Consider the following 16,705-nt stretch of genomic DNA (forward strand, 5'->3'; position numbering starts at 1 on the left):
ACGGGGAAGACCTTCTGAGAGCATAATGACTCAATTACACTGGATAAACCTGCAAACAAGAGGAATCAGACACTGACAGTGTTAGAGCGCCACCTTGTGTTCCAGTCGCATAATAAAACCATTTCAATTTGATCCGTATCCGCCTTTTTCCTACATCTAATGACGCTTTGCTTGAGTAACTTTGGTTAAACTGTAAACAATCAGTGAAAGGTGACGCAATGATCAGCATTTTCAAAACCTGGGTGTGAGATGACATTATTCTTCTCACCCTTCAACCATCGAACATTAAAAGGACATTTATAAAGGAAAAGTGTAAAAGCATTATCAAATTACTACAACAACAGACCATGAATAACCCCAAAATCTTGAGTGATAATATTTTAAAATATTGTATTTACCTGCTTCAGAAACATTCTAGTAAACACTGCTAATATGGATTAGAAGTGAAAAGGGGAGACAATTGATTTTTAAAGCATGCGTGTGAAAACAAACCTGGAAAGAGACGCGAGGATTTGAGAGATTTAGTGAATTATTCATGGGATATATTGTAAATTAAATTGGGAGAACAGACCACAGATAGAACACATATATTGTCTCTGTTTCATATAGTTTACAGCTCATTCAGTCAAACTAAGGATTATATAGTGCAACCGTATGATTTGAAATTAATTGTTTCAGTGGAACTTCCCTAAAGTTCCTCCCATAATCTAAAGTGCAGCTCGTTAGGAAAAAGATGGATAGGCTATATCAATAAATCTGATGTTGTGTGCATTACCCATAATCATTCTGTGCTGCTTTTTGTGCTTTTGAATAATTTTACTAAAAAGCACCATGATATTAGAATGGGTCATTGTTTTTGTTAACTAAAACTGAAACGATTAAAAATCAGTAATTGAGCAAAGATTTTTTTTTTATCTAAATTTAAAATGAACACTGAAATTATAAAAACATTTATATTTAAAATTGTATATACAATTTTTCTGGACATGTACCATGATAATGCTATTATGCCATTATTTTATGATAGAAACAATATCTATCCTATTTTGAACAGCACTTAAAGTCCCCCTGTGGTGAAAATCCAGCTTTTAATGTTGTTTATGTGTCTATGTGGTGTTTTTAATACGCTTTAAGACAAACCATGTGTAAATTCATAAGTCGACGCCATTGCTGAGTATTTTCTCCTTAAAACTGCAGTGAACCAAAGACAGTCTCAAAAACACGCTTTGAAATCGCTGGTGTTTCTGACGTCACAAACTACCTTGTAACCAATCAGATCAACGTGTGATCGTCAACCAGTGGATCTCTGAGCTGAGTGAGTGAGTGGAGGCGGGGCTCATTTGCATATTCATAGAACCGCAAATACTAAATGAGGCAAGGGTGTCGAGTTACATTCAAGATATTTTAAGGCATGAAGATTTTTTTCCCAAGGAAAAAAATTTACAATATGTCATTTTGATGATCAAATATGAGTTTTAAGGGATAACATTATTGACTACAGGGGGACTTTAATGAACCAAGGTATCTTTTATAAAATTGCTTTTGCCATTGTTTTATACAAATCAAAAAAGCCACTCAGAGCTCTGGTAAAATGACTGTAATGCACAGCCTCGAGTGCTTGAAATTTCCACAGTGATTTCTCATTAAGCCTTACTTGTGTTTCCAGACTCACTGACTCCAGCGCAGGTTAATGCATCTGTGCCACTGCAAACTAACAAAAACCATTCAAGATTATTGTAATACTCATTAACGTACTCTTTATGGCTTTGTTCAGTCATTACACAAAGTAAACATTTAAACATTTTCTACACCGTAAAGCCATTGCATTGTGAAAGGCAGACATTTTCCTTTGTCCGTAGGGTCTGGAACAATCTCAAATGAGCACATTACCCGCAAAACGCCTCAGGAGACTCTCTTAATACAGGTCTCTTTGTACATGACTGAACACATAAGCCCCATGAAATCCGCTCTCTGGTATTTTTAATAGAAACATGGGTGTTCTTATTTTGGCAGAGGTTTATGGCTGGGGTTGAGGACGCATGTTAAAATAAATATCAAGCTTCTCCTCACATGGCTTTGTTTGAGAGAAATAAAAGATTATATCCATTAATTGCTCCCTGCTTTGTTCGTCATTTCCATGCATTTGCTAATAAAGTTTACAGAAGGTGTGTGTAGGTCTGTCCTCTTCTCACCCAACCGCAAATCTAAAACCTTCCTCACCAAGGCGTGTCTAATAAAAGCCAGTGCTGTAATACATCCCATAGTTTCTAAGTATCAATGAGTCAATGATGGAGGTGAACAGGCCTTTGAGTTCACCGTACGAGGAACTGTATGGAAACGTAACTCACCATCATGATCCAAACACGTGTGACTTTCTTTCCACTGTGGAACATAGGAAGGAGATATTTTGCAGAATGTCGATCTGCTCTTTTTTCTCTCAAATGCTTGAGGTCGATTGTCAAGCTCCTAAAAGGACAAAAAAAAAAAAACACCATCAAATTCTCATAAATGCTGTCTATACAATTCATGCACTATATTCCATATATGAAGTCATACGATAACTGTGTGTGAGAAAAAAGACTAAAATGTAAACTGTTAATTCTCCACTTTTTTGCTATACTTAATCAAACCAGGCAAGTGTCATAATTAAATTATATATATATATATATATATATATATATATATATATATATATATATATATATATATTGAGAACTCAGAGTAGACGTTAATGAGAACCACCAATGAACAGAGAACAAACAGGAACTAAAAACACTGAGATGATGAAAATAAAGATTAACAGCTGTGGTGATTAACAAGTGTCCATGGCAGGTGACTAACGAAGGAACAGAAAGACTAAACAATGAAAACAAACCAAATCTAAGCATAATGGTTACAGAACGCCCCCCTCCGGGAAGAGGAGGTGGTTCAGGAGGCGGACGAGGGACTGGTGATTAACAAAGTCCCCGTGGAATGACCCAGGGCGGCACTGAAGGGGGAAGGAGCCAGAGAAGTGAGGATGTAATGAGTGATTCTGGTGGTGGTCCAGAACCCAGTCAGGATGAAGGCCCACGGCGGAGTCGACAGATCGAGGAGCCAGGATGAAGTTTCGGCAGATGACAGACGGAGATGAAGCCGTAGTTAGTGGAGCCCACGGGGCAGACGGATAGCAGATGGGAAAACCGACACCAGCGGTCCTGGAGATTGAGGCCGGAGCCGCAGCGATGAGTGTCCGAGGAGGAACCAGCGTGTCTGAGGACCGAGGCGGAGCCGTAGGGAAGGAGGAGCCTGTGGAGCCGAAGGGGTGGAGAGACATGAAAGTCCGTGGCGCAGGCAGGGTGACGGCTGACAGAGGTGGAGCCATAAGGACGACGGCATCAGGTGGAGCTGTAAGGATGACGGCATCAGGTGAAGCCGTAAGGACGACGGCATCAGGTGAAGCCGTAAGGACGACGGCATCAGGTGGAGCTGTAAGGATGACGGCATCAGGTGAAGCCGTAAGGACGACGGCATCAGGTGGAGCCGTAAGGACAACGACATCTGATGGAGCTGTAAGGACGACGACATCTGGTGGAGCTGTAAGGACGACGGCATCTGGTGGAGCCGTAAAGCATCTGTTGGAGCCGTAAGGACGACGGCATCTGGTGGAGCTGAGGGAGGGAGGAACCGAGACGGAGCCAAGCATGAGTCCTGAAAAGTGAAGCCAAAGCGTCTTGATCGCCCCCGGTTGGCTAGATGCAGTATAGGTCACAAGTATAGTATAGGCCTTCTCCATGTAACGTAATGGACGCGAAACAAACTAAATTAAATTACACTTCAAATGATTTCATTCCAAAGATGGTTTCTGTCATTTTAAGCAGTTTTTATCATGTTGATGTTTGTTCAAGAGTTTGTTCTTTAAATAAGTTTGGTTTTAGTTAGTTAATTGATGCCATACAAACGGGGAGTGTGACGTCATGATTGGCAGCTGTGATTGACAGCTTTTCTGAGTGAAACAGTCACTGAGGCACCAATGGACTTTTTTCGGGATCTTCGGGAGAAGATTAAAGCTTAAACTTTTATTTCTAAATTTCCATAACTCTTTATTTCACACCTACATAATGAGCTGTTCTGCAGTAAACTGTACTAACCGATTCTGCGGGAGTTTGGGCGGGACCTTGATATCGCGGCTCCACTTCGCGCTCAGACTCGAGACTCAAGATAGCAGCGCCATATTGGGACACTGGCGGCTTCACTTACTACAGTGGAAAAGAGTGAAGGTGCGTCGTCCAAACCTTTCTTTACAGTCTATTGGTGGAGCCGACAGATCGACTAGCTCGGATGAAGCTGGTGACCATAAGCTCGGAGGCTCATCCACATGCCCAGCGATGGGAAGGCGAGGGGTTTGTGAGAAGCAGTGAAGACAGGGATGACAGACTAACTGGATGAGGGAGAGGAGGCGAAGGAGGGAGAGTGGGTGGGGTCCGCGACGACAACACAATTACACAGGACGATGATACATTTATTTACGTCCTCAGGATGAGACATTAAACCGAGGTCCTGACTCTCTGTGGTCATTAAAAATCCCAGGATGTCCTTCGGAAAAAGAGTAGGGGTTTAACCCCGGCATCCAAGCCAAATTTGCCCATTGGCCTCTATCCATATGGCCTCCTAATCATCCCAATTTATATACTGTTTGGCTTCATCACTCTGTCTCCTCTCCACCAGTAAGCTTGTGTGTGGTGTGTGTTCTGGCATAATATGGCTGCCGTCGCATCATCCAGTTGATGCTGTACACTGGTGGTGGTTGAGGAGATTCCCCCTTCCATATGTAAAGTGCTTTGAGTACCTAGAAAAGAATTATATAAATGTAACAAATTATTATTTATTATTATTTATATTGCTGGGCAGGACAAGCGGTGATGAAGACAATATCGGGCGGGGTTGGGTGGGTTGCACAATCTCTGTCTCCCAATCAACAGCCAAACCTCAATGTCCAGCTCCTCTAACGCTCCCTTTGTCACGGATGCTGCCAGCTCACACACCTGGTCAGACTCATGTTGGGGCTCAGGATCCTTCGTGGGCACAGGCTCAGGATCAGAAAGCAAAAGCTTGTCATCCGTGGGCGACGTTTGGCTGGGTTCGGGGGTTGCTGATGCAGGTGTGGATTGGGGGTGCATGCTCTCCCCTTCGTCATGTCTCGTCGGTCGAGCGGCTGGTGGTTATTCGCCCCAATAAAATATAGTGATTTAAGTGTCCCATCATCAAAGGCAGTCTGTTGGGCGGGTGTGCAAAAATGAATGGAATATTCCAAAAAGGAAAGCCCTTCCTGGGCTAACGCAGCAAACATTGCTGTATAATCCATATCTGATCGGTTCTTCTGTCACGTTATCCAAGCGGGGTGTGGGTAGAAAGGCAGGATGAAGAAGATAAATTCTTAATAACAGATAGTAAACATTAAATACCCCCTGTAGTCAATAATTGTATCCTTTAAAACTCATATTTGATCACCAAAGTGACATATTGAAAAAAAAAAGTCCTTGAAAAAAAATCTTCATGCCTTAACATATCTTGATTGTAACTCGACACCCTTGCCTCATTTAGTATATGCGGTTCTATGAATATGCAAATGTGCCCCGCCTCCACTCACTCACTCAGCTCAGAGATCCACTGGTTGACGATCACACGTTGATCTGATTGGTTACAAGGTAGTTTGTGACGTCAGAAACACCAGCGATTTCAAAGGAGAAAATACTCAGCAATGGTGTTAATAAAACTGATTGACTAAGGGGGAACTTTTAAAGTACAATGGTGAAGGCGCAGCTACTTGGATGATTTTAAAATAAAACATTTTAAACTATATGTAAAAAAAAGAAGGAGAAATAAAATTAAACTAAGAGTAGGATATGTAAACAAATGCACTGATGTGTTGTTTCTTTACCTAACTGAACAATGGTTCAATTAGCTTTGTTTAAAATACAAAACCAACATCACTCGAATGCAAGAGAGTAAAAATAGGCCTTTAAACTGGATTTAACAGCATCCAGTGATGGAGAGGCCCTGATGTTTAAAGGTACAGAGAAAGCTGGATCACCAGAAGGGTGAAGGGAAGGGTAGTCGCTGCGACTAGCGTTTACACCCTCCATTAGCATGACAAAGGCACTCGGCACAGAGTGTGGCCCTGACCTTCAGCCCTGACAGGGTGTGAGAGCGGAAGTGCGGAGACTGAAGCCTCCTCTATTCTCACACACACTCACGGGTCCCCGGCTGCCATATTATCATGCTGATCTGATGGACGCCCCTGAGCAACACAAAGCCCTGGAGCAACAGAGAGAGACCCGATTTCATCATTCAACAGGCCTCAAGTGGCTAGAGCGATGAAAAGCACACTGTAAATACAGTCGTTCGCAGGCTGCAGGTCATTATTATGCAATCGTCTGGAAATCTAGGCGTTGAAATTGATTGTCACAATAAAGCAAAATTAAATCCTAGTCTGCTTTAATGGTCACAGGCCATCAGATGAAGATTTTTTTTATAGATGTCTGATAATATACAGTGCCTGAGATCACAATCAAAATCCTTTGTGTGTGTGTGTGTGTGTGTGTGTGTGTGTGTGTGTGTGTGTGTGTGTGTGTGTGTGTGTGTGTGTGTGTGTTTGTGTGCCATTATAACCTAAAATAATCAGATAAGCAACATGCAACTCTTTGTTCAGAAAGTCTTGCTTCCCTTGAAGCTCAAGATGCTCTTTTTTTGTGGATCATCTCAAATCACACTGGAGAACATGATCATCATGTTTTGTCTGTCATTAAAGTGAAATGTTCATACCGTTCAGATCGTCTTGTTTGTTTTCCTCTCAGGTTGCTCTTATTCAGCTTCCACTTGAGCTTGTAAAACCCTGCAAAGACAATGGAGACTCTGAGCCCAAACCGAGTGAAATGAAATGGACAGATTAAGTGACATGAAATGATGGACTGGAATGAAAATGTGTTGGTGGTCTTTATCATACTAAATCCTCATCATTAGTAAAATTACACCCCACAGCAACATCTAAATGGGGACTTACCATAGATTTGTTTGGTAGAATAACAAAAACAGATTAATAGTACAATAAACAACTCTTCATTTATTTAATAAAATAACCATTTTTTCTTAGTGTGAAGAATTGATCATTTTTAAATAATCTTGAAGAACCTTTTTTTCCCAGTTTAAAGAACTGTTTGTGTCTGAAAGATTCTATGGACATTAAAGGTTATTCATGGGAACAATGATGCTGATAAAGATTTTTTATTTTTTCAAGAGTGTATGATCCTTAAAAAAAAAAAAAAATCATTACAAATTGGCTATGACAGCATTTATCATACAAAGTTACCATGCTATTCTAACCGCATCAACAATGGTAATTTTTGTTAGTAATATAGTGAATTTTCTTTTCAACAAGTATGAGGTAAAAGAATTAATTACAATATAAAAATGCCTGTCAAATTGATCAATTGCGATTAATCGCATCTAACATAAAAGTTTGTTTATAATATATATGTATGTATGTATATATATATATATATATATATATATATATATATATATATATATATATATATATGTGTGTGTGTGTGTGTATAGCCTATAATATATATATAATATGTGTGTGTGTATTATATATTTAAATGAATATATATATATATATGTATATATGTGTGTGTGTGTGTGTGTGCGTGTGTGTATAGCCTATAATATATATAATACGTGTGTGTATTACATATTTAAATGAATATATATATGAAGAGTTCAGATGCAAAAGCCTCTAAGTGCCATCTGAAATTTTCTTCTAGAATGATCATTTTTATCAAGCTCGTATAATTTCAGTAGTTTCACTTAAATGACAATTAATAGATCATTTTCATTGCTATTTAAGTGAAATTACTGAACTTAAATATACGAGCTTGATAAAAATGATCATTCAAGAAGAAAATTTCAGATGGCACTTAGAGGCTTTTGCATCTGAACTCTTCATATATATATATATATATATATATTATAATTGAACCTTATTGTAACTAATGTTTATTATATTACTAACATTAATCATATTTACTAATAGGCTATTGACTATTGATCATAGTAAATAATATGTGTGTTGTTACCGCAGTTTTACCATGTTATCGTGAAGGAAATTACTTTTTAGTCATGGCATGTATTGTTTTAATTTCCAATATTTTAATTAAATTTCATTAAACTAGTTTATGAAGCCTTCTTTATTAGAGGGATCTACTAGATAAGCGAGGAAACGTTACAAACGTTTCCTCTCACAATTTCACACTTTCACACACGGACGCGAAAGCACGCGCTGCGCGTGCACTACCGAGTCGAGAGCGCGCGTAGAGGCGGTCCGGCTGCTTCAGTTTCTGTAATCGCTTTTTTTCTGCTACCTTCAGTTAAATAGCGACGAGACGAGAACGAGCGGACGGCCCGACTCTGACTACACGGTATCATCCAGAAAAAGCGAATCGGGACGCCACATCGACGGCCGCTCGGCAGGTAAATATCCTCGCATGTCCGCCAGAGCCCTTCGACCGTGCGGGAAAACTCGCTAAATGTCCCGCAAAAGTGGTTGTTTTCCCCCCTCGGTGTGCGGGGATGTGCGGGACGAGGCTTCTTCCTTTGTGCCGAGGCAGTTGTTCATCGTGGTCATCATGGGGGAATCGTTACATTGTTTCCCTTCACGTTTTGGAAAATATCCCCGCGGAAGCTCGATGCGGTTCGACGGGTGCGTTCGATCGGCGTGTGTTTTGTTGCGGGATCGAGAGGCGCTCGCGGCCTCCCGCATAAATAGACGCTCCTGAATAACGCGCGCGTGCAGATGCGGCAACAGCGGGGTTTCTGTCTGACAGATGCTTCAATGATCTCCTTCACATTGTAGTTTACACTAGATATACACTGCCAGTGAGGCTATCTATGTGTACTTAAAATGGAGAAAGCCCTTGATAATGTGCTGACAGCGTTCTGTTGTTCTCCTAGATGGAAAATGTGTGTATAATGGCAAAGTAGCCAACATATTATTTTTGTATTTTATCTGTAAAATATACACCCTTAAAGGTTATGTTTGTGGACTTAAAACGCTACCCTTATATTGTAATTTGGTGGTGCCTTATGTAAATATACAAAATACACTGGCCAGACACACACCAAATTAAGTCGCTCTTTGGATTTAAACATGCAAATGCTTAAGAGTCTATTATTGGATCGTTATTGCAGTGATTAGCAGCATGTTTGGAAACAGTTCCTCTAAATCTAATTGATTTTGACAAGAATTGATGGGAATAAATGTTGTGATGTTATTTGCATAATCTTGTATTGCCAATGCAAGAGTCCAGCACTGTTTAAAATCTCCTCCAGCACATCCCAAACACTTTCAATGGATTTAAGCTCTGGATTCATGTGTGAAAATGATTCTTCCTTATCTCACAATCTGAGCCTGATGACTCTTGGCATTGTCATCCTGGATTATAGCCATGATGTGTCTTCCTACATGGTTGTTTAAGAAATGAAAAGCTACATCAGTTAGGCTTAGAAAAGCTGCCGCCAAACATAATAATCACTGCAATAATGATCCAATCATGAACTCGTAAAAGCATTTGCCTATTTAAATTTTGTCCAAGCAGTGTATGTTCTTATGTATACGCACAGCACAACATATACAAATCCTCATTACGCTACGTTAATGCCTTTACAGCAAATGTGTACTTTGGGATCCCAAAAATAAACACCTAAAAATTACTTATTTGAATACAGTAACACCAGAAACATGCATTAAAGTAATTGGGGTTGTTTCATTTCACCCCAAAGAGATATTTCTGCATACTTAAAATGATTAATGCATAACATAATGAATTTTGCCCAGATTTACTCTTACTGTGTGTGTGTGTGTGTGTGTGTACACTAAAGGGCCGTGTAGGTCGTGTGAGGGTTTAGCCTTTCAATTTCAGTGCAGATCTTAAAGCATTAAGATCCATTACCCCTGAATGAGTGAACCAGGGACTAAAGGTCACCAAACAGAATCTGAGACTCGCACGTTGATGTGATTTATCGGCGACTGGAATGAAACGCGCTGTATTTGAAGGCAAATAACTCAAGCTGGACTGTAAACGGAGAGTATTGTGGGATAAAAGACTGTATTTGGACTCGGCGCTATTAACTCTCTGGCATTGACTGCGTTGCACGCTGCAATTTAAATGTTTTATGACTCATTTCCCACATTATCACAAAACGAGTTGACCCGTAAAATCCACTCTCAGAAGTGCTAATACCTTCCTGTTGGTGTATCTGAGATCATTTAGACGACTCAGATCTGACCTAACTCGCATGAACGCCCCGGCTCGGGAATCTTGGGCATCTTTTGAAGTGAGATCTCTCTATTCTCCACACCATGCATGTTTTATGTTGGTTTAAATGCTGTGTCTGAGAGCGCAGATTGCATAGGTGTTTATTAGCTGGACTCGTGTGGCTTTTAAAGCCTGTAATCAGAGGGTTGCCTGATAACATCTGAGAGAATTTCTCCTCGTCGTCGCGTCACAGATCAGATAAACATCTTAAATCATGATTCGACTGTGATCAAATGTCTTTGGAGTATTATTTCATTTGTGCACGTTTCCTGCGACCGTACCGGAAATGCCTGCTTTAAATTCCTCCTGAATGAAAAGTGGGGTCACATTATGGTGACAATCTTACTCTAACTAAAAGGATGCAATTGAAGTCCGTGTATAATGCTGTTTACAACCCTTTAACTTCATAATTTGATGCATTTCTGAGTGAAACACGTGGTTTTGTAATAACATCATGCACAATAAGACCAGAAACATGCTTGAAGTTCTTAAAAATTGAAAGATTCAGGAAAGAAAAGCAGAATCGTTTTGTAAAATTATTCTCGTATTAATTGTTGCAGTGACAACATAATGTTTTATGAACGATTTAAATCCATTCTTTTAGCAATTCTGTGTTGATGCACAATTTTCATTTTCATCTTCCACAGACTGGGATCTTTATAGATCTGAAAACATCTGCCCTTAGGTTGAAATCGACACTGTTTTATGCGTGAAGCCCCAGAAACGACGTGCGTTAAAAAAGTGAATAGGAAACAAAAATAGTTTGTAAAACCATTGTTGCGTTAACTGGAGTGTGATCCGTCTTCATGAATGATTTACACAGAAATGCATTGTTTTTGTGCTGTTTATGAATTTCAGCTCAATATTTAGACCTAAAATTAGTTTTACAGAGTAAAAAAAAACCTCTTATTAAGAGTTAATCCGATTCCTCTGCCTTGTACTCGCTGGAATCACTGTTTTATTATTCAGCGCAGCTGGAATTAAGACAACTATTGACTTCATACCCCAGTGACTTCACCCGGCGGTCTGCTAATGTAATCGCGTGTGTGTGTGTGTGTGTGTGAATCCTGCTGTTTGTCCAGGGCCAAGATGTCTAGTGAGGTGCAGAGACCAGATGACAGCCCCAGCACCAGCGGAGGGAGTTCAGATATCGAGCAGCGAGAGACGGCACCTCCTCAGCAGGAGCGAGATCTGGTCGTGCCCAAGAAGAAGGAGACCAAGATCTCCAGTAAAACTGCAGCCAAACTCTCCACCAGTGCCAAGAGGTAACGAACCAGTCCGTTTGACTGGTGTTTTGCTTCAAGACCTGGATCTTATTAGTTAAGATTTCTTGAATCCAAGTGACTTAAACTGTAATTCATCGACTGGCCACTAGAGACCGGCTGCAAAAGAGAGTCAATCCCATCAAACTCCATGTTAAAATGCCCAACTTAAAGGGTTAGTTCACCCAAAACATGAAAATTCTGTCAGTAATTACTCTCCCTCATGTTGCTCCAACCCTGTAAGACTTTCGTTCATCTGTGGAACACAAATTAAGATATTTTTGATTAGATCTGAGAGCCAAGACAATGTTTAAAATAGTCCAAGTGACTACAGTGCCTCAACCATAAGTTTATCAAGCGACGAGAATACTTTTTGTGCGCAGCGCTTCTGGGTTGTACGTCACACACATGACCAGCGTCGGCCAATAGTGAGCCTGCGTTCTGACGTACAACCCAGAAGCGCCGCGCTGTTACACTACGTTAACTCACTCAGAGACACACACAGAAGAACATCAATAGTGAAATAAAATATTGGTTTTTTTTGCGCACACAAAGTATTCTCGTCGCTTGATAAACTTAAGGTTGAGCCACTGTAGTCACTCGGACTATTTTACACATTGTCTTTACTAACTTTCTGGGCCGGCAAGTTTCAATAACAGAGACGGCTCTCGAACGAAAGCTATCTAGACGAACGAAAGTCTTACGGGGTTGGATCAACATGAGGGAGAGTAATTACTGACAGAATGTTAATTTGTGGGTGAACTAACCCTTTAACATCAGAAAAACATATTTACAGCCTGGTGCAAAAAGTGGTTTTGGTCTATATAGCTAATTTTGCCCTTCATGACGACTTTTTTTTTTATATAACTCATTCGTTTAAATTATATTAAGCCTTAAAGTTTTGCATAATTAAGGGCGTGGGTTTAAAAATGCTCTTCAGAAACCTACCGGTGACGCCACAGACACCACATCCATATTGTTTTTTTTACAGTCTATGGTTAGGACACATTTCTCAATCCTCGAGTCGCTTTTGCAAAATCCTTCACACAATTCTGCTAACCAACAAGTTAATTTCACATTCAAAATGCACTAAAACAAAGCATGCATGTCTCAAATCAAGTCAGTCTTCCAAAACACTAGCAAGTGTAACTTTAGTGTTGCCTAACAGACACACTTAGGCCCTGTTTACACCTGGTTTTTAGATGCGTTTTGGTCGACCGGATCACAAGTAGACATTCGCGTTTACACCTGGTGTTTTAATCCGTCTCTTTTGTCCACTTTTTAACCACTTCTGTCCTGATTTCTTCAAGGGAAGGGTCTATGGGCGGGTAAATGTATGGGTTTTTCAGATCTTTCGATCTAATTGACAAAATAAGCTCATGCAAGTTACATATAAACGCGAACCGGAGACGACAGAAAAACACACGGAGCGTCAGCTTTAATTTCAGCTCTGACCGACGTAAGACAGACGTGAGTGTGTGTTAGAAATCAGGAACGGTGAGAGAACATCGTGCTTGGTACGTCTCTTAACTTAGGTCTCCAGCCAATAAAGTTTAAACCCATCTGGCTAGCGCTCTTCTCATAATGTTTACGCATTACATCAGTAGACGGAGAGAAGACGGTCTTTTGTGGCTGTTCGAACACATTCGTCCACGTTAGCGTTTACACTATGAAAGCAATGCGTTTTCCACTACCTCTGAAATTGCTCGAAAGTAGACAAGCTCAAAACGTTTTAGATCCAGTTTACACCTGTATTTTAGTGTCGTCCACTTGTGATCCAATCGACCAAAACACATCTTAATTCAAGGTGTAAACCGGGCCTAAGACACTCATATCAAAATCCTTAGAAACACAAACAACAAGGTTTTCATTTGTAAAATGTCCTTATAATTCGAGTTACAGAATTCACTGCCGTATATGACACATGGCCCATGCTTGCATTACAGAGCAATATTATTCCTTGTCCCCTTTTGTATAGCTAGTTGGTAACATAATTGCATGACTAAAGGCCAGTATATACAGTAGTTATCATCATTGATGTGAACGGACCTCAAAAGTTGAGTAAGTGTTCACTTACATCTAATCATTTTGGTAGTTTTTTTTTTTTTTAAGATTTGGAATATATTTCAATATGGTTTTACTGTAGAAATGTAGCAAATTGCTGTCTTAATTAGTTTTGCATTATGCAACTTGAGTTCAAACCATTTTGAAAGAGTGCAAATTGGCTTGTAGGTGCAGAGTTTGGGCGTTTATTGTATTCGAGTGAGAAAAGGATTGATTAAATGCGTGGCTTTTGTTTGTCAGTAACAAAAGATGGGAATTGCTTTCTCCTTTTTCTTTTTTCTTTTTTTCTTTTTTAAAGTTGATAAGCTTCCCAGCTAGCAAAAATTCATCTATTAGACGTTGAATAGATGTAAATCTTCAACATCTAATTACGACTTTTCAATGTTGAAAACGGGTCGATCTTCAACGTCCGGATGGACTATGTAAAACTCTTTTTTTGGTTTGGTAGTTATCCGTTATTTTAGCATGTAGAACAGACTTATCCTGTCTTAGATGACCAGCTGAAAACACGTAGTCCAGCCGAAACTACTTACTTGAAATGACATCGTAAACCAACTTATTTTCAACCATATTTCAACGTTGAAAGACGGTATTTGTTTACTGGGTTATTTACTTCTCTAACCTAACTATGCATGATTACATGGTTAGTTTCCCCTGAGATAAAAGGCCCACCAGTTGAGATGCATTGGTCTGTATTATAAGAAAATTCTCTTTTGCAGACGTGTAAACCTCTCAATGTCAAAGCTTTCAACTTGCAAACATAATAACATGTTAGGATGCTTTTACACCAGAGGGATCTGTTCAATCGCTCTACGTCTGACTCTATCGTACTTCTATTGTTCTCTACATGTGTGGATTCTCTGAAGGCCCGACTGCGGTACGATGGCATTATGCAATCAGTTGAGCAAAGCTTTGCTGGGAGACAGTGCTTTTTATAACCGCGACTGCAGAATCCTGTTCCTTCTGCTGTTTGAGAGCATATCAAGATCCAAACATTCCCATTTGGACTGCGGATGTTTTTAGTCGTCTTGATTGTTACACAATTCAGGAAGCCTCGGGATTCAGACGTCAACATCAAAGGTGTTTGTTCATGAAAGCTGTGTTAATTTTGAGGCCAAAAACAGCAAAACAATTAGCTTGTGCGATTAGATGAGAATCGACTCAGAAAGACTTGGGTCTGTTTCTGTTAAAGCAATAGTTCACCCAAAAATTAGATTTTTTTTTTTGAAGAATATTAATGCAATTATACATGCAAACTATTAATTCTGAGTGGAAAAAATTTATTGCATTCAAATAATGCAGATTTCATCTTGATTTCAAATTGTATGCAATTACAAAATAACAAGAAAACAAAACTATATATATATAATTCATTATAATATATTATGCAATAAATTCAGTGTGTGTGTGTGTGTGTGTGTGTGTGTGTGTGTGTGTGTGTGTGTGTGTGTGTGTGTGTGTGTGTGTGTGTGTGTGTGTGTGTAATTCCCAACCCTAGCTTTAAACAGTATGTGTATTACAGTTATATATTGACATTTATTCATGCACAGCAGTTACTTTTTGTCTGGTGTCATAAATCACTTTATCGTATGAACAACTTACTCTTTTAATCCTGCTTTTCAATGATATCGTGCGGCTTAAACGCCCACAAACTGCAGCCCACTACTCATGGTTGATGTTTTGATGATGTATGGTTTCCTGTCGAAGGAAACGTGCGTTTAAGTAACAGCCATTGTCGCAGTCACTGTGTGTGTGTGTGTGTGTGTGTGTGTGTGTGTGTGTGTGTGTGTGTGTGTGTGTGTGAGAGTCACATTTTATGGACTTGAAAAAAAACCCCGTTTGATTTCATACGCCTTGACACGCTTTGACCTCGTAGATAACAACAGGTATCGCTTGCAGAAAATGATTTTAAGTGCGGTGACATAAACGTGCATTTTTAGAAATTGTGAAATTTATGACGCCACCGAGAAACTGCTTTTAAATGCATTTAAAATATGGAAATTCTGGTTTAACCAGAGTGCATTTTTGACAGAAGACGTGTACTAATGTATGAGTACAGTTCACATTAGAGTGATTGGTAACACTTTACAATAAGGTTCATTAGTTAACATTATTTACTAACAATGAGCAATACATTTGTTACAGTATTTATTAATCTTTGTTAAAAATCCAGCTGTTCATTGTTAGTTCACAGTGCATCAACAACCTTTGATTGTAATAACGTATTAGTAAATGTTGAAATTAATATGAACTAAGATTAATAAACAATGGATGATTTTATGTAAATGCGGCTGAATTTCGGGAGCAAATTTGATTGCAAAATGTGGTTGTCGCTCTTGTAAATAAACCGTGTACAGAATAAAATCACGCAGTCAAGTTGTAGTGTGCGTGGCCTTCTGATCTCTGCTGAATAAATGAATGCTTTCTTGTGTTGCAGGATTCAGAAGGAGCTTGCAGAAATCACACTCGACCCTCCACCGAACTGCAGGTAAGCGTGTGGAGTTTCTAAACGGGCTGCTCTTTGTGTGTGTGTGTGTGTGAGAGAGAGAGAGAGAGAGAGAGAGAGAGAGAGATAATGGGCGAGAGAGGATAATGGTTATTGTGTGTTGATGAGGCTGTCAGGCTGGTGGTGAGAAGAGTGACTGGGACTCCCGGGGGGACGCCGAGGAAAAGCCAGACCGTAATAAAGCACATAACTGGAACTGGCTTTGTCATTCATTGCCCTCATGTTTGTATCAAGAGAATAATTACCCACTAGCCCTTGCGTTCAGAGACTAAATTTCAGAGCGATCCTGAAAAGCATCACGTTGAGAGATTGAATAATTCCTTTGTATTGCCCGGATCTATTTAGATTAAGATCTCGCTAGGCATTTTGAGTGACTTCCAAGGCGTTGATGTGCTGGTTTTAGTTGCGGTTATGTTATGTTTTGTTTTCTAATGGCCAATATCTCGAGAGCATCATGACATTAGGGCTAAATAATACGGTTTTATGAAATAAAATATTTATAATTGTTGTTTTTG

The 16,705-nt window shown here is 39.6% G+C and overlaps 2 protein-coding genes across 2 annotated transcripts in view; one reads left to right on the forward strand and one right to left on the reverse strand.

The window, feature by feature from the left end:
• The first annotated feature begins 8,277 nt into the window (after positions 1-8,277).
• Positions 8,278-16,705, forward strand: part of ube2e2 (ubiquitin-conjugating enzyme E2E 2) — a 36,958-nt gene continuing 28,530 nt past the window's right edge. Inside the window, exons 1-3 of the mRNA XM_081389163.1 lie at positions 8,278-8,514; positions 11,441-11,623; positions 16,122-16,172. Of these exons, the coding sequence (XP_081245289.1) occupies positions 11,448-11,623; positions 16,122-16,172 (227 nt within the window). The 5' untranslated portion in view covers positions 8,278-8,514; positions 11,441-11,447. The remainder of the gene's footprint in view (positions 8,515-11,440; positions 11,624-16,121; positions 16,173-16,705) is intronic.
• The window catches only part of LOC308704774 (uncharacterized protein), a gene marked incomplete at its 3' end in the record, with an annotated part of 525,175 nt that continues 524,921 nt past the window's right edge, over positions 16,452-16,705 (reverse strand). The window contains exon 3 of the mRNA XM_081389333.1: positions 16,452-16,476. Coding sequence (XP_081245459.1) covers positions 16,452-16,476 — 25 coding nt within the window. The remainder of the gene's footprint in view (positions 16,477-16,705) is intronic.

This window comes from Scardinius erythrophthalmus (assembly GCF_964197995.2).
Source record: "Scardinius erythrophthalmus genome assembly, chromosome: 16".
Classification (NCBI taxonomy): Eukaryota; Metazoa; Chordata; class Actinopteri; order Cypriniformes; family Leuciscidae; genus Scardinius; species Scardinius erythrophthalmus.